We start from the raw sequence: 23,928 nt of genomic DNA, 5'->3' as shown, positions 1-23,928 counted from the left end.
CTTTCCCCAAGTACCTCTCTTAGAAAAGAAAGCAATAGCATATAAAACCTTCTTTTCTGTGGGATGCATGGGGTTGGTCGAGCAGAGTTGAAGTTCCTGTTTGATGCCAGGGCCATGTGCTGCCCATCAGATTTGCAGGTCCTGCCTTTAGCCTGCTTATTTTGTTCTGAGCTGCTTCTGGTAGTCCCAGACCAGAAAAAACAGTGAGAGCCTTTCCTGCCCCTCTTGCATTTCCCCTCACTCCAACCCTGAGTCGCTGACCCAGGCAGGAGCTGTGGGAGTGGGAAGCAGTGAGGCTGGTGGACAGCACTCATCCAGAGGGCAAATTAAAAATATACTCTTTAAACCATTAGTTTTCCCATCTAGAGTAAGGATTTCCCTGGGAGAGGAAGGAAGTCTAGTGCTGAAGGAGAGAAGGAACCACTTTTAAAGCAGGATCCTAAAGGGATTCAGACAGTTTTACTGAGTCCCTACACATGCTTGCTTTCCCAGCCTAAATAGAGATACTCAAAAGGAGAGAGAAAGAAATATTACTTTTTATATTGCCACGGTCCTGACACTGCATGCACTGATTTTATTCTCCATCCATCAAGGTGTTTTCTTGTGATTAATATTTAAAGAAAAAAGTGTGCTGAAGAGATGGACTAGGAAGTTCAGACAGGTTCTGGAGCTATCCTAGATGAGAAAACATTTATGAGCAGAAGAGAATTATGCTTATATGGCTAGAGCAGGGATCTGTCACTGTCAGTGTCACTGGGTTTAGCTCAAGCTCTACTATCATTTATGTTACCTAAATTGCACATAAGCCTCGCTTGGTATTTGGGTTGCATTCCTAGACAAGAGAGATAGATGGAACTAGAAATCCCTTAAACTCCTACATAAGCTTCTTGGATCAGTTCATACAAAATAAGCGGGCTTATGTGTCTGTCTGCTTCCTTTCTGAGACAAGAGAAATGAGAAATAGGTGAAATCTTGACTTTTGCTCTGGCAATAAGTAGACCAGCAGACAGCAAGATAACAGTGTTGTTTATTTAATAGTCACTTGCAGCTTACACCTGTCCTGGGACAAGGAAGAAGTTGGGAAAGAGCTCTGACTCAGGAGGGCATAACCTAACTTTTGTTATTCACTACTATTTGAGTACTTCTGAAAGACCCGTTCAGAGCCCTAGTACTTTCTGGAGCCCTGTTTGGTCTGCAGTGGTCTGTGCCATGCCAGAAGTCATCTCTCTTAGGAGCTCTTAACCTTTTTCTTCCTTGGTATGCTGTGAGACTTCACGAATGTTTGTAAAACGTATGGGCTAAAGACAATATGGATGTCTGTAATGCTTTTTTCTTTTTTAATTGAAAACACTTCTCTTTTTATCCTGCACTTTCACATAGCGGGGAATATTTCAGTGAAGTGAAATGCCATGGCTGCAGTCAGTAGCTGCCTCCCACTACATGGAATAACCTTCACTGCTGCAGACTTCAAGGAGATCTGAGACTGTTAATTCAGCAGTTTCTAAAGTTAATTATGGCCTTTACTTGACTGATTTAGGTTTAACCTTTCTGAACACTTTTTCTCAAAAAAAAAAAAAAAAAAAGATTGAGCAACTAAACACAGAGACAATGGACCATATGTTTGTGAAAAATAATAGGAAACTTCGAGTTGTGGTGGAGGTCAGGTGACTGGAACCACCCAAACACTGCAGTGAACTCCCAAGAATGTGGAGTTGCTATTACGGGGAGACTTCTAGGAAGGGCATATAATTAATCAGAACAGTTGGAAAATGTTGTATTAACAAGACTGCTTTTGTCTCAAGTATGAGGCCAGCTAATAGCATCTAGAATATCCAGGTTTGTCTCAAGTATGAGGCTGACTAACAGCATCTAGTATATTCAGATTTTTAGGGCTAGGGTGTTCATAGCAGGTAATGAGAAGCTGGTTTATCTAAATGTGCTTTAGTAATATCCATCTTCATGGATCTTATATTTCTTAACTGCTCTTAGCTGCTTTTAGAAAGCAGATGCCTAGATACCAAGAACACATCCTAAGGCCTGAAGAAAACCAATCTTTTTCCGAAAAGAAAGTTGGCTTATTGACATACTAAAGCAAGGCAGTTCATTCCTCTAGTGGCACTGTGCTGCAGGTGTAGCTGCAGATGTTACTTTTTTAAAATTTTCAAAAGAAAGCATGTTTGGAAAAAAGAAAAGGCATCTTCTAGACAAAGAGGAAAGCAGGAAAGAATAATCAGGATGGATACAGGATCTATCTGTTTACAAGAAATGAGCCTTTAAAACTCTGATAACACAGAAATTCTAGTAATTCCTATTTCAAATGAATATAGTTTAATCTCCAGAATGGTGATTTCATTCTAATGTCTCTGTAAAAGAAACTGGCTAAAGCATCAATAGCCATTTCATGGCTTGGAGCAGAAATAGGTGTGCAAGCTGTAAGCTGTCTTTCAGTCAACCAACACTGCAGAAATATCTCTCTTCCTCAAGGCTTGAATAAAGACAGTCATGCTTATTAAGGTCCTGTAGAAGAAAGATAATACTGAAACTGTAGCTGAAACTATGGCTGACTTAGTAATTTTCCTCCAGTATCTGAATTATTCAAAAGGAGACTGCAATATGTATATGTGTGTGTTTGTGTGTGAAGAATAACTATGAATTTTTGAGTATACTTTATTTCTGTTTCCCCAGGAGAAGATTAAAGTTTCAGGGAAATTAGTTTCATCTCTCAGTTTGCCATAATTCAAAAGTTTATGGTCACACATTTTGAGAAGGAAAACTGAAATTATTTTCTATGCTTGTTTTTTGTGAGTGATACTGATAAAGTTAAATCCTCATCCATTACACTACTGTAATTACACAGCAAAACTATTTAGATTTATACAGATCGCATGGGGAGGAGATTTGATGAAAGCTGAATCATTTAACATGAAAAATTCTTGGATGTTGCCACAAATGTCTGATGGTCAAATAGTACTGCTACCCATGAATCATTTCACTACTGGTTCTTACTGATCAGATGGTCTGTTTTTAACAAAATGAGCTATTTCACTTCAAAAAGTGACTAAGACCATCCTGAAATGCCTTGCTTTTCCTGTTAACTTTAGGAATCATTGTTTAAAGTGAGACTAAATTGTATTCAGTCTTATATGCCAACAAAATCATGGGAAAGGTGGTTTTATTTCAAAATCTGACTCAGAGGTCTAAAGCAAATGAAAAGGATACAGTTTTTCATGCAGATAAAAGAACCTGAGGATTAAAAAGGAGTGGGTGACTGTAGCAATGGATACCTGAACACACCTCCAAGAGACTCAACAGTAAATGTGAAGTAACTTCCAGGTGTGGGTTTTCCTGAATAGTACCTCTTTAATCAGTTAACAATGACAAACAGCTGAGGGCCTCTCATTTCACAATCCGAGGTGTCAGGTGTTCAAAGTGCTTGCAGTCTTTTTTCATAATGTTTTGTAATATTTTGATTAAGTAGATATTACTGTCTATGAAAAATAGTATCATCTAATTAGTAGACATTCTTATCCCTGGTGAGTTACTAGATGAATCAGCCCCAAAAATTGTTATTTGTGGGCTAACCTGGGGATAATTCCAAACTTTTCCTCCAATTCCTAGTTATCTGCATTAGTTGTAATAGACTGCTCTGATATTCTAGATATAGGTTCTCCTGCTGAACAGGAAGTGTTGGCATTCAGATCCAAGTCCAAATTTATTCAAAGTGGGAATGGAAGAATTCAGGCTGTCTGCTTCCAGGATTAGGTTTGGCAAAAGCTTGGATCTGAATCTGCCCCTGTAACTGCAGCCCAGAAATGTGACCACCAGTAGGGTTGGTTCTTGGACTGGTTCCCCAGATATCTGCCTTGTTTGTTTTCCCAGGTGTGATGAGTACGTCACGCAGCTGGATGAGATGCAGAGGCAGTTAGCAGCTGCGGAGGATGAGAAGAAGACCCTAAACTCTCTGTTACGCATGGCTATCCAGCAAAAACTTGCCCTTACCCAGCGACTGGAGGATTTAGAGTTCGACCATGAGCAGTCCCGACGCAGCAAAGGCAAGCTTGGAAAGAGCAAGATCGGCAGCCCTAAAGTAAGTGAGGAGGCATCAGCCACCGTGCCAAGCATAGACACTTTCCTCCTGCATAGTCAGGGCCCACAGCAACCAAACTTACTGGTCAGCAGTGGCACTCAGAGGAAAAGGTATGCATGCAGTGATCTTTACAGTACAGTGCAGTGGCCAGACTTTCATTAAAGTCGTTCACTGAATTGTAAACATTATAATTCTTTTTTCTTTTTTTTTTTTGTACTTTGACTGGGGAGAAGGAGGTGGGGAGGATATGAATATGAAATTCAAAGCCTGGCAACATGTGGTTCTGATCCACCTACTCACTATGTTATTTCCTCTTCCTTAATGCAGTGTTTTGAACTATATTCTGTCAGTGTCCCAGTGTATCTTGTATGTCTTTAATATTAGTGTGAATGTATTTTCTTTAACAAGTTTCCCTTAAGGTTTTCCGTAATTAGCATCTGAAATAAAAAAAGGATTGTGCTCTGTGAGCATTTCAGCGGTTAACACAAAAGAAACTGCATCTCTTTGTTAAGCTCTGGTGCTCATTTGTTCTTCATCAGTGCCAAAAGAATATGGATGTGTTCACTTGGATCAGTTTTTCTACATGGGAGCTAGCAACCTTTTGAAGGGGGATGGCTGCTATTCATAACCTAATGCAAATATTTCACTGTTCAAGCAGTGACTTCTCATCTTGTCTTGTGACTGCCCGGCCAAAGCTTTATAGGTGTGGGGATCTCCATGGTTCTGGAGATGAAGAGGACTCTCTGTTAGAGAAGTCCTAGATAGTCATTCCCTTTTCTTGTATGTTCTAGTCCCAATGCAAAAACAAGAGAATATTCAGGGAGCCTTGTACATGTCGACTCCAGGATGCTGAGATATAACTCAACCTCATCTCCTCCTCCCCTAATATGAACTAGGATTTCCAATGCAGGCAAGGTGCCCTGCTGTGGAAACGACATGGGGTGGCAACGCTAGTTGGTTTTTACCTGTTAAGCAAATTAACATGATGTTGTCATTCATGAGGCTTTGAAAGGTAATTAAAGTAAAACTCTTTTGTTTCCATATGTATTTTTCTTGGATCTCCTGCAAGACTATTCTCACCTTCCCTTTGTGATCAGAGCCATCCCAGGACTTCAGGGACCTACCTCCAGAAATTATTAAGACCCCCCCCTCATCCCGCCTCCACAGAATCATATCTTCTGAGGGGTCCCCCTTCCATGAGTGAATTCATCCATGGGCACCGTCTCAGCAAGGAAAAAAGGTTAACCGTGGCCACACCAGGTAAACATTTTTTCCTTGGGTGCATGTGGTGCTGAGTGGTTAGCAGAGCAGGGGACCCTTCCAGCACTGCAGATGCAATCTAATTTGGGCATCTTCTTGAGACCTGAAAAGCAAAATGTCTCCTCCTGCGTCACCTGTGGCAGGAGATGACATTCTGCTGGCAGCAGCCCAAACTGGTTCCAGATGCAGTGGGGAAAGTCCTGCTGTGGTATAGGTGGTTGCAGTCCCACTGGCATCCACAGAGGCTGCACCCCTGTGCCTGGGTGGTGCTTAGTCTGGTGGCTGTGTTGATAGTCCCCATGGAAGACACAAAACCAACAGGACAGAGGAGTCAGATGTGTGAGGACCAGCAAGGGAGTGACTGGCAGTGTGCAGGAGCCTACGCAGGATCTGTCTTCTGCTCACCCTGGAGCATTCAATCAGGTTTTTCTAAAGGGTAATGTTAAGCTCACAGAAGGTTTAGTTTATATAAATTGAGTCATGAAGCTTATCTTTGCAGGAAGCTTTTGTTCTTCATTTCCTGCCAAAATGTAGTATCTGCTTCAAACAAGGCATAGAAAGGAAATGCAAACTGGAATGCCATTTCAGAGGTTGTGACATCTTTCTTCTCCTGACAGACAAGCTAATAATTACTTCTCTTCTGCTCCTGAGCAGAACCTTTAGCCTTTTAATGTGCACACTCTTGTCTGGTGGTAAATGTTTTAATTTTTTGTTTTGAAATTTGCTATACGCAAAAAGCATAAGTAGAAAATATAAAAGCTAAAAACCCACAAAGTGACTTCTGCTCAAGTTTATTCTGAAAAGCTGAGCAATACCCTATAGTATGCTATATCTCTCACTCAATGCCAGCAATATCACAGCTGCCTTTGAGTAGTGCCATGCAAGTAACACCCACTCAGGACTTGTAAAACTGCAGAGAGTCTAAACAAGACATTTTCCTAAGGAGTGTTGCAGTAAATAAATCAAAGAATTGGCTCCTGGGGAGAGAAAGGTGGGAAGGGGAAAGAAACAAAGACTTTAAAATGTATAAAATAAAGGGTACTGATCTTTCAGCAATTCCTTTGTATTCTGTTGGCAATGGAAGACCATGTGCTCGTTTTCTACCCGATCAACAGGAATCTGCTTCCTAAACACTGGTGGTGTGTCTTGTATTCTTGCCACTTCATCCGACAACAGCATAAGGATGTTTCTTTCTGATGGACAATTACATGTCTTTAAAGAACCAGATTTTGCATTTTCTGTGTAGTCAAACTCCCCAGTTTGAAAATGTGACGATCTAGGCCAAAAACCATCAATCTTCTAACATACAATTTACAAGACTCTTCTAATCGCAATTGTACTTCCCATGTACAATTTACAAGAGTGCCAAGACAAGGAGAAACAGATTTTAATCCAAGGACTGGATGACCTTTGTGTGAAGAACCCTGACTATATTACAAATGCCATTCAGTGACCGGAAGAAGTAATGATTTTAAAAAGAACTGTGCTCAACAATAGGCAAACATAATTTGCTGTATTGCAAAATTGTTAGTAAAATGGTAAAATATGTGATATGTTATAATCAGGTTGAGGATTAGGTACAGAATTTTTCAGCACTGTTCTTACTAGTTTCTGGAAGGTTTCTTACTGTTGTTAACAGATCGAAGGAATGATGTACCAAGTAGGATTTTTTTTGCCATCTGTCTAATTATATGTTTCTGCTGCTTTTATAGGGAATGTTTAAAAGCCTTGTATCAGAAAGAGTTTCTGTTCCCAGATGATTTGTGCAGTCAAGCAAGCCAGCAAGAAACGTAGCAACCCACACCTGCTGCTTTATCAGAGAGGATGCGAAAGAACAGCATCCAAACTCAAACACTATGGAGTAGAATATAGCTTGGCTTGAGGCTGTGTCCTCAGAAGTGGAGGAGCAATGAAGCCTAAATTAAATGCAACCAGGTTTTTGGTTTTTTCTTTTAAATTTGTGAACTATTTCCTTCACATGAATATTTCACCCATATGATGTGCAGGCTTCCCTATACTTTCATTAGACTAGATATTAGGAAGCATTTTTTTGCAGAACTGGTTGTTAGGCGTTGGAATGGGCTGCCCAGGGAGGTGGTGGAGTCCCCAACCCTTGAGGTGTTTAAGAGTCAAGTTGACATAGTGCTGAGGGATATGGTGTAGTTGGGAACTGTCAGTGTTAGGTTAATGGTTGGACTGGATGATCTTCAAGGTCTTTTCCAACCTAGATGATTCTGTGATTCTGTGATTAGCTCCCAGTGTTGTGGGAACTGGGAGGCTGTAGCTGGGAATGCATTTGATGGAGAGCAAGAGCCAAAATAACTGAAATTGGTAGAGGGAGAAACTATCAGGTTTCCCTGCCCCATGTTCCCCATGCAGCAGCAAGCTGTGCCTGTCTTTTTCTTGCATCTTCTTCTGCACTTGGTGCTTGGCAGAAGAGGCACCATGCTCTGGCCCCAGCTTTGACTGCTGCTGGCTACCTGGTAGAGGAAACCTGGGATTATTTTTTGCTGCCTTCTTCGAGGAAGACCCTGGCATGAAGACTCACTAGTGAAGACCAGCTGAATTAAAGACCTCTCAAGAAGAGGTTGTTATTTCCTACCTGGTGTCCATTTGACTGCCCTCAACTTTAAATCAGCATGCATGCCCCTATGACATCAGGTTGTGGCAGTATAAATTTGTGTGGGCTTTCTAACTGAAGTAATAGCTACTAACGACGTTAATTTCCAAAGTATCATGTTCCATTTCCCCTAGGTAGTAATATGCATTTAGCTTTGCTGTGTGCTTCTTCTTTTCTTCTGTTATTTTGTATCATTTTTACATTTTAAAGTCTTTATTCTTCTGATAGGTAGAACCAGCCGGTATGTGTCCAACACAATTCCAGCCCACTTTTGCCTGAGGCTGTTTTCATAACTATGTGAAGAAATCAGGGCATATAGAAAGCCTAAGGCTGGATTTTACAGTGTCTAACACTGTATTAGAAACTACCTTTCCTTTGCAGTTGCGTTCAGACTCCTTGAATATAAAGTCACTAGATGTCTCTTAATATCCCACAGTCTCAAATATGAAATATGCTTCTCTTGACTTTTTCAAGGAAAGAACAAGACAGAAAAGGTCTGCTGTAGGTACCCCGATCCTGTTCTTTTCTCTGTCAGTTATTTTAGCATGGAAATTCTAAAAGTTGAATATAAAGTTCTGTAATTTTAGCTTAAATCAATCAAGATTCTTGTGTGGATGATACATCTGAAGAAAAAAGGTTTCCCCACAGGCTTATAAGATGGAGAGTAACTAATGGCTGCAGCATTCTCCCTTAAACAGGGGCGGTTAAAGGGTCACCTGTGATCTGCCTGAGAGTCTCTGCTTTGTTAAAGTGCCCCCCAAACAAACTGTGGTAGATGCTTCTTTTCCATATTGTTTACACTTGTAGGTACCACAGGGCAGATTTCATTATTTAAAATCCCACATAGGAAAACACTTTGAATAGTAAAGTATTTCATATTTCCTAGGAATTAAGATCATAAGAAGCTAACCTTTCCCTTCTGTACAGTCATATATTTTACTTTATTAAAATACAAAAAGGAAAGGTAGCCTTAAAATGTGACACATTTATCTCAAATTCAAAGCCCAGCTGAGGTCAGATGCTTAGTTGACATAACCCAGGCTGGCCCCACGGATTTCAACAGAACTATGCTAGTTTACCCCAGTCCCAAGTTTCTGTTTTATAGGGTTTAGATTTTATTGTTCTTCATGTGCAAAACCACTGCAAAATTAGGTAATTTTGTGGAGTTGCTCACTTCTGAAAGCACATTAAACCCAAAAGTTTGCTTGCTTTTCAGGTGTCTTTCAAGACTGATTTACAGAACAGCATTTGATTCTCACAAGAGACTCATGTGGAAGATAAAGACAACACAAGGAGTGCCCATATAATAGTACAGCAACTGCTCAAGCACTAAGCTCACCACCTATCATACATAATTAAGAGTATATAGTATATACTCTTAATATAAAAGTCATCCAAGATTAATTTCTGCTGTAGCTCTGTGCTTATAGGCAAATCAAGTATGAATAACAACTCAATATAAATAACTAGCTTTTGTTTGTGGGCTTGCTTTTTTACCATAATATTTAACTTAATATACAGAACTTCTATGCTGAAGGAAATTCCTATAGAGAGTTCCTAGAGGCATCTCTAAGAGCTAACTTACAGCATCTGTAGGTAGAAACTGTTTGTTAAAGCTAACAAGGAAAGTTATAATTAAAAAACTCAGTCACCCAAATATGGAGGTCCTAAGAAGTCTTCCAATTAAGTCTTTAAACTGGGACTCAAGAGGAATTGCTTAACAGTTGCCTTTGTTACTTGCCATTTATACTGAAAGTGGTTTCACCTGTGAACAATGGGTTAGAAACCTCAGAATACATTCATCTGATGTAGCACAAACACAATTTCACACAATTAGGAGCAGAGAGTCAGCTGAGTAGGGTGATCCTTAGTGTTACAGTGAGTTAAGGGCTTTTGATAGGCCATATGAAGTGTTAAGTAATCTCTCCTGGCTCAAGGGATGAGGAATATGCTGTACTGCTATTTTAATTTTTTCTTTCTGGATTTTGAGCTTTTTTGAAGTTTAGTGTTTAGGATATGATTTTCAGAAATATTCTGTGAAAGGTTTTTCTCTGTGTAATCAGAAGGTCATGTTCCTTATATATTTTTCTTAAAATAATGTTAAAGTGGAATTTATCATACGGGGCAAGATTCTTGGCTTTGGCTCCTCCTTCTTACTTCTTCATCTTGTTTAGGCTGTGTGAAGATATGGGAAAGTATCTTAAAAAGGCATATTATGGGTAGAAGCCCTTGATAGGAAATGAAGCTGTCTTTACCCTTCCCTTTCGGATGAAGGTGTTGGGAAAATGGCTGAGGGAGGCTCAGGCTGACACTACACTCCACAGCAGAGGCTGTCTGCAGAGGTGAGTGTACCTCACAGCATTAGAAAGGTAGGGAGAATAAATTTTTGATAGCAGGTTTAGGTCTTATTTCATTGTGTGGTGAAAAGGGTTTAAGTTCAAGGGCTTTAGCTGTGCATGCTTTTTGTTTGTTTAGGAATATTTTGCCAAAAATAGTTCCAGCTTTGCTTCTGAGCTTAAGTACCAATGCCAGAAAGCTCCTCACAGATTTCTAAGCCTTGCTGCTATAGACACTACTTCAGTATCTCAACTTTACTTTTTTATGCACTTCTCAATTTTGAAACACAAGGACCATTAGAAATCTGAACACAGAGGAAAGCACAGCTTCTTTTAAAAGCTGGCTGAAGTCCTTTGAGGAACACAATCAGCTCAGATCTGAATTTTGCTAGGAGGGTGCTTTGTAGATCTTCATGATTGCTCAGGTCACCCAGTGAACAATTTTAAATATTTCTTACTTTTCCTTTGTGAAGGAATTTTATAGATTAATGAAAAGGAAAATCAATATAGCTAGGATCTTTTTCTATGCTGATTTTGTGTTAATGAATTTTATTCTGAATTCTAGTTCATGAACAGTAAGGATTTATCGGTACATCAAGTGAAACAGTTTATTCTTGAAAAGCAGGGTAGGCAGTTAACTGGGCCACCACTACTAAATAAGGTATGCAGCCATGTAATATTTAACTAGTCAGGCTAGTCTGCTCTGAATTGTTCAGGCAGGTAAGTTTGATTTGCTTCATCCAAGCAATGCAAAGCAGCTGGAGCATGAAAGTTCTTCAGAACCATTACTTTTTAAAAAACCCCACAACTTTATTCTGACAACTCAAATTTACAGTCCAAGTGCAAATTACCCTTTGCCTCATTAGAGATCTATGGATGATTTTTCTGAGTCCTTGGCTATGAATATGTTGCATTTTTATCTACTGAGAATGTACTTGTATTGATGGTGATCCTATACCTGCAAGATGTCTCAGCTTGTGTAATCAGGCAGGCTACTGGCTACTGTAAGACTCATCTGATATTGGTCTAATCTGTCTCTACTCTCCATGAAAAATGGATGTTAGGTGTTTTTAGTAGGTTTGGGTTTTTTTTTTTTAAATCAGGTGTAGCATTTTTTACCTGAATATGATGCCCTTCACAAAAAAGATAATTCAGTCATTATTAACTTATCTGTGTTCACTTTTTTGTTCTGCATTGTTCTATTTTCTGTGGGTTTTGTAAACATGCCATATTTGTGTATATATGTGTTCACTGTTTAAGGAGCAGTATTAGTGCATATATACAGATATATGTACATATCTTCCTGCTCTCAGGGCCATGTCCTGCATCTGATATGCTCATTTAACTAAGTTTAATGAGCATTGCATATTTATGCCATTTCAAGCATGGTACATTGTCCTTGTGGAGGCCGTTTTGAATTTGAAGAACAGTATCCTTGCCAAGGACATTAGTTGGCTGTAACTGGTGAAGAAGTCAGCTGGCTAAATGTACTTTTACCTCTTGGTGCCACTGTGAATAGGACCTTTTTGCTCTGTGCTTTTCCTCTCTTGTATTTAGCTTTCTGGTTATCACCGATGAGACAAAAACCATACATTTCATGCTGATCAATATAATTTAGCTACTTCAATATAATTTAGCTATTATGGCATGAATTCACTGCAGTTCTACAAGTTTCATTTAATTTCTATTTGTATTTTTCATTATATAAAGAAAACAGCTCCAAAATAAAAACTCTTTTTAATAGAAGCCCCAATCTGTTTGTTAAAACATTAAAAAAGAGAAAAAAAGAAAAAAAGATTGCAGTGGAATCCATGCCTTACTGTTGTATGTTTTGATTAAAAGGTTACTGACATTTTTCTCTCTGTAAAAGTTATGATGTCATTGCCAGATGGAATGGTTAATATTAGCATCATTTGTTGAAGTTCTCCAGTAAATTCTTATTAGACTTCTGGTTGTTTCTAACTAAACAGGTATGCAGATGACACATCATATCTTTAAGGTGTGTTGCCAGATATTTGTTAACTTTCCATGAAAATTCTGGGCTTTGGAATCCAGTCTTATCAATTAACTAAAACAGCTATTGAAATATCTTGACAGTGTTAGTAACAAAAGCCATTCATCTTTATCTTCTCTTATTACAAGGTTTAATGTGGTTTCATGACTTACTGGTTTTTGCCATCAAATATACAGGAATATTCAACGTTGTGCTTCTCATCTCATAAAATAGGCAAAGCTGAAGTGAGTCTCTGTTTAAACTAGACATGCTGATATTTTAGCTCTCTAATAGAGCAGTTCCCTGGGATGTTGTGATGTATGGAGTAAGCTCACCAGCAATTCTTTAATCAAGACTAGTATCCCTGATTGTAAGTATATCCCTGTCTGCATTTTTTAGGGCTATGAAAAATCATAGTTGTACCTTATGTTGATTATTCCAAAGCCTACTAAAGTTACTGTTCCCACCGACTTTAACTTTTGGATCCGGCATTTCTTTACCCATAAAATAGTGCAGGTATTTTTTGGTTTGGATGTACTTGTGGCCATCTGAAATGTATCCTAGACACTTATGTTTCTGTGAAAGATAGGTAACAACAAGACAGAAGTATGGTGATTTCTGTGTTTTTAAGACCTTTCTTTTCCTCTTTTAAAATGTTTAAGATGTGTGTCTTTTAGTAAGTATTTCACAAATCATCAGACCTTTCTAAATGTGCTTTTTATGAACTGTATATAAAAGAAAGGAACTGAACATATATTTTCACCTTCTACCATTTCCATTTCTGCTATTTTACTAACCCATTATTTAGCTTCTCAGTAGATTTAATGAGGAATTATTTAAAGCATTCACAGAAACCATTTGAGAAATAAACACATTGTGATATAGAAAATGTGAAAAGGCCTACAAAGCTGACAAGAAACCTCTTAATGTTAGTCTGTAACTGGAGAAAAATGCATTTCACTAATTTTGTTAATGACTAGGTATTATTTATTTTTAAAAAATTATTTTTAATATGAGCTACAGCAAAGGGCAAGGCTGGGATATAGCTTTATCAATATAATTTGAGCTAGCAGTCACATTACCACTGAAGCACATGGATTGATGGGGGAAGAGTTCTCTAGGTTGGGGGTAATTCAGGTCTAAAAAGAAAGTAGAAATCAAGTCATGCAGAATAAGGAAATAAGGGGGGGAAAAACACTCCATATAGTGTAGCTGTTGTATAGATGAAAGAACTCACTAGAACATAGCCAAGAAACCTGACATGTTCTGGAAAACCACTGAATCAGTGACCTACTAAACCATGTCCGTCTGTGTTACGTGTCAGGCAATGCATGAAGTTGTTAGTGACGCTCCACAAGTTGGTTTGTAGAAATCATCAAGACAGATAACATGTCTTTAAATGCTATAAGGAAATAGCAATTAAATCCTCTACCTGTTCTAATAAGCTCAATCACCTGCTCTTACTCCTGAGAAGCATTTAACAGAAGGGTCTCTGTTACATTTACTCTGTCTGACCTTGTCCTGAAGGTAAAGAGCTGAGAGGAGGAGGAGCAGCAGGAGGCAGCCTTTGTCAAGAGCTTGGGAGTGTAGAAACAGTGGGACGTTCCCTGGTACCTTTGCAAGAAAAAAAATGGACACGTGGAGATGAGGATTTTGGATGCATCCTACTGCTGGCCTACTGCATCTTAGTGCAATATGTAGATATTTCTGATGCCTCCAGCTCTGTGTGTAAATGGGAGTTCAGCAGTATACTCACATCTCTTAACCTTTATTCTTCAAATAATTTTTGAGAAGACTAAGAAATAAGAAGTGGAAGAACTCATTGTTGTTGAAGCTTTTCCAGCCAACAATTATCTAAGATGCCGAGTTTCTCTGAATAGCAAGCTTAAGATATGAGTTACCTGGGTATTTGCAAGACTTGACATAGAAATTTCATGGTAGATCAGCTTTACCATGAAGTAAGTCAAAACTGATACTTGGTTGATAAATTTGTCTATCTCCAATCAACGATCCATTATTCAGCTTAATGGGAACAGAGGTAAAACTCAGACAGTGGGAAAACTCAAGAGAATCTGCGTACTGGAAAATGTCTGTGCAGAAGCTAACATGCACCTGGTTAAGTTTATTAGGTTGCCTGCATGCTAGATGTGCCAGAGCAGGACTGGCTCTCATGGACCTGTACGATGGCTCTGTACAATGGCTCAGCCCCCCCCACTGGTCATTTTGGTCCCAGGCCAGGACAATCTGAGCCAATCTGGCTTTGAGAGAGCTGGGGTTAATATAAGGCCGGTCAGGCTCCATGTAGAACCCATGTGGTTGCTCCACCCAGGTCTCTCTCCTTCCAGGGACAGCCTGCAGAAACACGGAGCTTCACCCAGTTTGCAGCTGGCAGACTGACCAGCTGAGGCTGTGCATAGGGCAGTGGTAACTGTGTTATTTCCAGAGCCAAACTGACCCTGGAAGCAGGAGAAGGGAGAGACTCTTCTAATCTTTGACCTGTACCATTGTTTGTGCTTTTTTCCAAAGGTAAGCCACAGCTGTCTTCTCACCAGCTGTTCTTTGCGATAACCATTACCACTTAAAGTTCCTCTTGCCCTTGAGGAAGGTCAAAGTTTTCTTGGCATCCATTAGAAGAACAGAGATAAGTTTATACTATTATTTGACTAGCTGGTTTAACTTATAGTTTATGTCCCCATCACCCCTGGATATAAGCAGTTTTGGGACTTTTCTCATCCTGTCAGATTACAGTTTGAAAGCATCTCTACAAATCTCAACTCAGCAATGTGGGTGAGTGTTTTAGTACCCTCTGTCCTGTTATTCTTGACATCTTGCCTTTGTCCTTTGGGTTTGGAAGTTTTCCTTGTTCCCCATGTTCGAGTAGAGAGGATTGATTTATTGTCTTTGTAGGACTTGCTGTGTGATGCAATGTGTTTCCGTCTTTGCACAATTAGAAGACCACTGATTTGTTCTTTGCACATACTTTCGACTCATGCTGTTAACCATTCATTCTTTCCCATTAAATTGTCATCTTGGGAAAGAAACCAATTCATTATCATATAAATGGAGACATCTTCTCTTTTTCAAGTCAATTGTCAGTAACATCTTCATAGACATGTTATCAAATTCCTCAAGCTATGGAGCAAGTCCAATTGACATTGGGTAGCATGACTCAAAGTGAGATAGCTTGAAAAATGTAGGTAGGAAAGAAGGACTTTCTGTTGGCCTGGAGTGGTCAACAGGATGCTAAGGAGACCTTGTTTTAAAAGACTGAAAAAGCCTCAATCTCACATTTTGTCATAAGCATTTCTTGACAGCTTTTCTTTTATCAAGAACAATTTTTTCCCAATGTTTTTCCTATCATAAATACCAAACATTTAACAGTACCTGTAAAAAAACGATTGGTTTGTTGTTTGACTTTCAATTTTACCCTTTCCAATAAGAGAGAAAAAAGCTCTCCATTGATTTACTGAACTAGATGCAGTTAAAAGTATGTTATATATCAGTTACTCATTCACAGCAACCCAGTGCTTATCTTAGGATTCTTACTAGTCTTGGTCTTTGACAGCACTGTGTAGAGATTAGTAATTTACTGAGTGTCAAAATGTGCTGAAATGTTCCATTGCAGTATGCTGGGTCCTGAGCAGGTGGGACTGAAAATGCTTGCATATAAGTTTTTCACTGAGGACATTGCTGATGTCAACAGAAGGCATGCCCATCTCTTGGACACTAATAACCCAGTTAAGCAGGCCTGTGTTGATTAGAGTCACCCAGTTCACAGACTGGAGGGCAGAACGCACCTTGTGACATGAGGGAAATGCATTGTTTTTGTGGCTGAGCCAAAGGGAAGCACAGGAAAATAATTTTTTTTTTTTTTTGGTGGGATATGCTCTCAGCAGATAATTTATAGCAGCACATTCAGTCCTCATATGAGCAGATGTAGCTTCTCTGAGCTTGGTATTTTTAATGCTCTTACATCAGGAGCTGATTAGCCCAATGAGGACTAGGCATTAGATTCCAAAGGAAAATCAGCACTGGCTAATCTGTGAGAGAGGAAGTCTCTGAGCCCTTTACACCACCATTGCCAGCAAATGGCTAAAATGTTAAGAACTGGAAAATGTGAACAGGCCTAAGGTATAGCATAGTTCAAGACTCAAAGCTCCAACAGATGCAGTGGTGAACATTGTCTGATACTGCCACAGGACTCTGTACAGACTCAAGTCCTGCTGAATTCAGTGAAAACTGGCATATGAATTTTTGTGTACAATAGCTCCTCTTTGCCTTTTGTGGTTGAAATGGTCACTGACCTTCATTTCTTGGTTATAGGTTCATAGAATTTTAAAAGGACTCTTAAGAGATCAGCCAGCCCAATCCCTGCCCCCAATGGTTTATTTCCTCACAGCAGCTAGAGATGATGGAGAAATAAGTCTGTATTTAATAACTTCATTAATCATTGTGGTGGTGGTGGTCTCAGAAGATACACCAAAAAGTATAACCTGTGTCTGTTCCCCAAGTGACTTCTACACAAATGATAAATTGTCCTTTCACTCTGTAGCTTGACTGATACTCCCTGAGATCTGAAAAATACTGGGAACAGGCTTCTTCCAATGTAATTTTAAAATTTATTTTTATTTTTTAGTAAAAGAGAGCGTGTCTTTCTTACTTTGACTTTATGGTATGTGACATTGACCACAGAATCAGTAAAGACATCTTTGAAACTTTTAACCTTCAGCAGAGTATTTCAGAAAGAAACAAACATTTACTTGATATAGACAGGAGTTCCTTAGTAGAAAGGATGGACTAAATGCTGTCTGCTAGTTTTCACTTTTAAACACAACGTAACAAGAAGTCATTTTATGATTGTCATAACATTAGAGAACAGCATTATAAACCCTCCAAAATACTTAAAAGGATTAAATATAGAAGGAATAAAGTTAGCCCTGGCAGAGCTACTTGGACATAAGTAGATAAGAGCTCCTTTGAATTTGAAATGTGTATATGTAAGCCATATGCATTCTGCTTAGCTCCTTCCTAGCATAATCCTCAAAAACTTCACTCCTGGAGACTGCAGGAGGATGATTCAGCTGTTTTAAGTCATGTGGATCAGTAGATTTCATACTGATGTGTGAGCCAGATTGTACCAGATTCTACCTGGTGCCAGGTAGAGTTGTTGTTTCACATGAAGTCGAGGGAGTTTGCTTACATTGAATAGTTATTATCCAGCTCGCATAATGCTTGCAGAATCTGGCGCTCTATTCACGCATTCTGCCAAATCTGGCAGATGAAGAAGCATCATAAAATATTTGCAGGATGTTTGAGATATTAGAATAGGATCATAAATCAGGCATTTGCATTGTTCTGGAAGACTGTCAGAACAATTTCTTCTGTATTTATGAAACCTGTCCACACCTTTTCATCACACAACATTCTGTTCTGTATTTCTTTTTTCACTGGCTACCTCCTATAAGCTGTCAGGGATGACTTTGCTTTGGAATTCTGCTCAGTAGTTTGTTTAGAATAAGACATTAATTTTTAAAAAAAATTTTACAATCATTTCCCATCTGCAGTTAGCCTGCTCTGTTTGTCCACCCAGGCACCTTTTCTTTTAATTGAACTTTGTGCTGAAATGACAGACCCTTCTATTCATGGCTGAAATGCATTGCAAACTCTTGCACTCCTCTGCTAAAAGATTAACTGAGGACTATAGTGACCATCCCAGAAAATGAGAGAATGGCACAGTATCCTTTCTCATTCCTTTTCTGCTTCCTGACACAGTGGTGCCAGCAGTAACTGTGCATATATTTTTCTGATGTAGATACTTGTGCACTTGAAAATAGGTCCAAACCCCTCTCTTGGCTGAAGCAGGAACAAACTAGTGATTTGGGTGCACTTGCTTCCACCCACTGGAGGTCAGCACAGATCTTCATAGGAAGTAGGGAAAAGCACTCTGGGCTTATATGGAAGGGAAATGTATAGTGGATACAATGTTGGGTGTTGCTAGGGAGGTGAGCTTCTCTGCATTGTACCTGATGTCATGTCAAGACTCTTGACAGCAAATTACTTACATGTTCTTCCAGCTGATTGAGACAAAGTATAGAAGTGGGTTTTGGAAAACATCTACATTATAAAGAGAAATAATTACTGGTGTTAAGCTTTAAGTAGCAACCAACTGATAAAAACAAGATCAAATTCTTTCCAAGTACACGAAGTCCAGTTGTCTCATTTTTAAGGTTCAGGGGAAAGTAACTCCTTTCACTGAAGAATCAGGTTAAAGCAGTCGGAGAGGATGATAGGTCTACAAACCCTGCTGGAAACAAAAAGTAATCTCCAGTAGTTTTCCAGATGGTCACAATTTTACCCATAGATTTTAATGTTCGAAAGGACCCTGATGACAATCTGAATCACACAGGCAGTGGAACGAAAGGCCAGACTGCTGCGGGGAGAATGAGTAAATCTTGGTAGAAACTAGTGAGCTAGAAAGCAGGGTTGTCTTGTTCAACTACTTTCATGAAGTCCCACAAATACTGAGTTTAAAGCTGTCTTCATATTCCAAATGTAAAAACGTAGCAACAAAGGATTATTTGGCTTTACTGTTGTTTAATAAATTAAGAACTAGAATACAGTTTTGCAAGTGATTAATGTGGAAACTGCTTTGGCAGAGAATTGATAAAATAATCTAGACACAACAGTGAAAACCAACTGTATCAAGTTATCCCTTTTTCCTACAAAAAACAACCTCACAAGCACTATTTAGAAGTTGTGAAGACTTTCTTGCAAGCTTTTTCTCAAAGGCCATAATGAGATGGCATCTGTAAGTGTTGTTATATGGATGTAAGTTCCCTGGGGACATTTTGAGTAGCTTTGTTGACACTTTTTATATTAGATGTAAGCAAAACAACTTCATCACCAGCAGAAGAATGAGAAGTAAAGATTTAAACCCAGATCCTGAATACAGCCCATTATTGCTGTCTGTTTAAACAAAAATTTGCCAGTGCTAAGGGGAGATAAACAAAAAATGTCTCCACTGCTGCTTCTGAAAAGAAAAAATGAGGCAACAACTAATGTTATTACTATCAGGAAAAAAGGTGTTTCTGTCAGATAAGGAACCAAGATCACATTCCTCACTAAATCTCTCCATCAGATGCATAGCCTGTGTACTACTGTTACTAACCCTTGCTCTGTAATCTCTCTGTATATATGTCTAATTTATCAGTTTCTTGTAGATTGTCAGCAGCCTGCTGCCTCCATACCGCCACACGGCTCACAACTAGCCAGGGGGCCAGATTGCCAGACTGTCAGGTAAAATTAACAACTCTTTTTTCTTTGCCTATAGCTGCATGCACGTCTGCAACTCCCCTCCTCTTGCTTATACAAAAACTTTTCACTCCACTTCTTCACTAACAGAAAACTTTTAACAACTTGAGGAACAGTGATAATTTCTGCAGCGGCAGTACAAACATGAATCATAGCATTCAAGCACTTATATCCATGTAAAAATATGGAAAAGAATGCAAAGTTGGATTTTGCAGTCCTCGTTTGGTCTTTTTATGCAGTTTCTCAATGATTTCAAAATAGTAATGATTTTATTTTGTTTATTATTTTTTATTATATAAATTTATGTAAATAGGGGACTTTTAATTTTAGGGGTATGTGTAGGCTTCTCTTTTTGTAAGGTGGTATTTTAAAGGCATTTGTGAGATCTGAGCCAACACTTTTCAGAAAGCTCTCCTTGACCTGGAAACTCGGACTCACCGCAGTCAGTTCTTAATCTTGTTGTTAAAAGTAAACTCCTGGTGTCCTTGCTTGTAGTTGGTGCAAAGGCTAAATCATGCTTCTGAGACAGTTGAGTTAAGGCACAAAACCAAACCAAAGCAAAAAGAGATTACTTTTCTGTATCTGTTCATGGTACATTCTGTGCATATATTCACTTATGCCTATACTCTCATAGGTTACATTATTTTTAGGTCTTAACCTGATCTGTAGTGAGCAAATTGATCTATAGACCTGCATATAATGAAGCTATTTCCCACGCAGCGCTTAACTTCACATGTGGGGAAGTCTGCAGTGATGCCCACTGGGGAATGGTGTGGTACAGCTTTCTGACTGTACATCAGGCATTGCTGAGCACTAATTCTGCAAGTCACGGGGGGTCTCTTGGTGGCCTTGGAGCAGCCGCTTATTTGTGCCTCTCCTTTATTGCCTATAAGGTGGAAGTATTGTTAACTTCCTTATTATATAAGCGTATTACAAAAATTTTACTGAGAAGTTGGTGAAAGCTCATTATAACTGATAAGTACCATTTACTGGTTTGCAGTTTGGAGTTTTACAGCACACTGAAAAAAAGTTACTAGTTCCATTTAAAATCCTTAAAATCCCAGTCAAGTTGTTTCTGCTGTACTTAGATGGTACAGAGAGTATCATTAGGTGCTTTGGATACATGGAAGTTTAATGCCAACAAGTCTTATTTTAACCCTGTTTAATTTACCATCACAAAACCAAAGCCTATTCTGTTCCTTCCAGAGCAACTCCCCTGGTGGAGAATGTGCTTTAATACCATCCCTCTCTAAATGCTAACAATTACTGCTGCGATTTTAAACATTCTTCCTGGAATGGAGGACCTACCTGATCTACTGCTATACATCTGTCTGCAAGCATTACCTTGTTCTGCAAACAAACCCCCAGGAATGGATAAGGTCCAAAGGAAAGTCTCAGGGTGTTCTGGTTTGTCCCTTAATTCTTCCTCAGTTAGGAAGACCACATTAGCTACAACCAAAACTGGAAGTGTTCAAGATGCCTTTCTTGCCACATTTCCAAACCAAAACCATGGTATATGGAAAATAATAAGGATAATTTAAAATATGGTTAACACTTCAAAAAAATCAGATCAGTCGTCCCACAAACACCACACTGTATACTTTGCTGAACTATTGACTTTCCAATGACTATAGGTTGATACTCTTCTGGTGAAGTGAAAACAACACATTATTTTGATATATTAACACTGTAGCCTTGCTTGTTTATGCCTTGCCACATAGCTGCACAGCCTCATAAAGCAGTGAAGTGTAACAACACATTTAATGCAAGTCAGCATGATAGCATAAGTTGCCAAGTGCTTTAAATAAAATAATTGAAATCTGGAGTAAAATTTGAAGGCACTTAAAGAACCAGTTAGACTTACTGAGGTTCAGATTTTCTAAATCCAGCAGAGGAGGAAGACAGGAGCTTGTACTGCCTTTCCTCATCCTCTAACAGTCTCTCCTGGAATGGCACATATACTTTCAATCACATGGTGATGCCAAATGAGGCAGATTAAAGGTGTGCCCAGGCCTGAAGTCACATTTTAAGAGAGGTAGGCTTGTTTGTTAAGCCTCTTAACTTTACTCTTGCAGTGACCTCTCCGTGGCATTTCACCCAGGATTAAACAATAGCTTGTTCCGACTTGTAATTCACACAGATGTTTTCTGCCTCCTGCAATATGTCTAATCATGTTCAAACTGGTTAATATGCCTGACCGTAACACTCTGAACTTTAACATCAAATACAGTTTTCCCTTATCCATACGGAATTTTAAGTGGACTTGTGTAATTCTGGATTTTTCTAGTAATTGTGATTCCAGTGCATAGCCTTTGGTGAACCTCACTGGATAAGCTATGAACAGATTCAAGCCAAATGAAACTCCAGGACACATCTAGTCAATTTATTTAGCTATACATCTGTCTGTCTTTTTTCCTAAGTCTGCATATTTCAAGTGGAACGTGATCTGGAGAATCTGTGAGAACTTTTCGCAAGAGACTTTCTAAGCAACTGATGCAGCAATGCATGAAAGGCTCGCTCTGCCTTCCATGCATAACTTCAAGGTCCAGGAGTATGGGGCAAGCAATGAAACCTAGGCCTACCCTGAAAATTACTGGATAATGTTCACCCTTCCTGGCATCTGTAGCTACATGTCTCATGGACTATATTGGACAAAACCAAAATACTGCCATCATCCAATATTAATAAGAATGTGTCTGTCTTTGGATCATGTTCAGGTTTCTGTTGAAAGCAGTGAAAACCTTATTTTCATTATCAGAGGCCAAACTCTAGACCCAAGTTATCTATTAATAGAAATAAAAAACAAACCCAAAAAACCTGATACTGCAAATGAAATTAATATTTATTTCTAATATGAAATAATGCTTTTATTTCATATAAAATAGAAAAGAAATTAAAAATAAGGTAAAATATTAATGCATACAAAATGGTTGCATTCTGAAAATATCACTGGTCTGTTAATATTTTTCCATTGCTGATTTGTTACAGTTACAATTAATGCTAGACAATATTGCATGCGAATGGCATCTTTAAGAGAGAAAACAGAGTACTTACTAACACCAAAGGGCTTTGCATGCTATTTTCCATTGATTTTAGAAATACATGATTAGCATTTTGAGTGCTGGGGGAAAAAAAGAGCTGCTTAAAAACAGACAATAATACTAACACAAAAAATGACACAGACTTCATTCATCAACTGAATGAATAGATCCCCAAATGATACCAGCCTTTAAAGAGAGGTTTACAAAAATGTCTATTAAAACCAAATGTTTTAAAAGCTGCACATATCCCATGGGGAGAATGTAACAATGTTCTTCCTTATTTTCAGTTAATAGTCTACAGCTTCAGGTCCTTCCATGTCTCTCTATTGCTTTGTGTTGTTAATCTCACCTGCCATCCTTTCCTGTCTGCAACTGTCAATGTGCCTGATAGCTCACCTCCGGGACCTGCCACAATCACCTATACTACCATAAAAAGCACACTGAATGCCATGTGTCACTTGCTGATTCTGATGTAATTTTGTTTATATAGTGCTACAGTAATCGGCATTAATGAACTGGATATATTGTTTTTCTGAAGAGAGGTTGGTGTAACAGTAGAGTTTTAGGAAAAGATTCAGATCTACTGGGACTGCAAGTGATGGGTGTATATATGTTGCTACAAAGGTGCCTGATAACCTTGTAAATTTTTTTTCACTTCCTAATGACCCTAATATTTATTATTGGTTGAAAGGGGAATGGTGAGACAAGTTTTATGTTTCTTCTGTGCATAGAACTGTATTTGTAGTTCAAAGTGAGAAGCAACGCAGAATTACCATGAATAGAAAACGGATGTAATTCTAAGCACAGTGCTTCCTCATCTGAGAATAGTCTGGGATAGTTTGTATTACAGTATTTGCAGTCAGGGCTGACTCTGTACAGAAGGTCTTGCCAAAACATTATTATGGTTGTGCATATTTGTGTAGAGGAGAATCTTATTTGTCTCAAAGATGTCCTCTTTCAGGCCATTGCTGTATATAACAAATCTTAACTATGGCCATCTTCTCACTACTCTTCTCCCTCAGAGCATGAACACCTTGTGTTGCTTATTTTTAAGGCTGGGAAGGAAGCCCCAAAGACAAACACATCTCTGCTAATGAGCAAGGAGAATGTCTGTCAAGTTTCTGTTCCTTTCTGACAATTATATAAGTCCTTTGAAAAAAGGAATGAAGCAGCAATGGAGGAGAGTAAGGCAGTCTTTGTAGGGTAGCATGATCACCTCCTTGTTTGTCTTCACCAAATGTGATGTTCTAATTCACTTTTATTTCTCTGAAGGACTTAAG

General features: G+C 38.8%; 1 protein-coding gene across 7 annotated transcripts in view; it reads left to right on the top strand.

Annotated features, from left to right (window-relative positions):
• BICD1 (BICD cargo adaptor 1) overlaps positions 1-23,928 on the top strand; it is a 183,216-nt gene that overhangs the window by 151,231 nt on the left and 8,057 nt on the right. Inside the window, exons 7-9 of one of the 7 annotated variants that reach the window (XM_074871559.1) lie at positions 3,880-4,197; positions 5,157-5,347; positions 19,517-19,592. In XM_074871559.1, coding sequence (XP_074727660.1) covers positions 3,880-4,197; positions 5,157-5,347; positions 19,517-19,592 — 585 coding nt within the window. Of the gene's footprint in view, positions 1-3,879; positions 4,198-5,156; positions 5,348-19,506; positions 19,593-23,928 lie in introns of those variants that run through there. The other 6 variants (XM_074871561.1, XM_074871558.1, XM_074871562.1 and 3 more) reach the window with 6 other exon arrangements.

Source organism: Strix uralensis, chromosome 5 (assembly GCF_047716275.1).
Source record: "Strix uralensis isolate ZFMK-TIS-50842 chromosome 5, bStrUra1, whole genome shotgun sequence".
NCBI classification, from domain to species: Eukaryota; Metazoa; Chordata; class Aves; order Strigiformes; family Strigidae; genus Strix; species Strix uralensis.
Note: the sequence above shows the minus strand (reverse complement) of the source record. Positions and strands in the feature narration are given on the sequence as shown.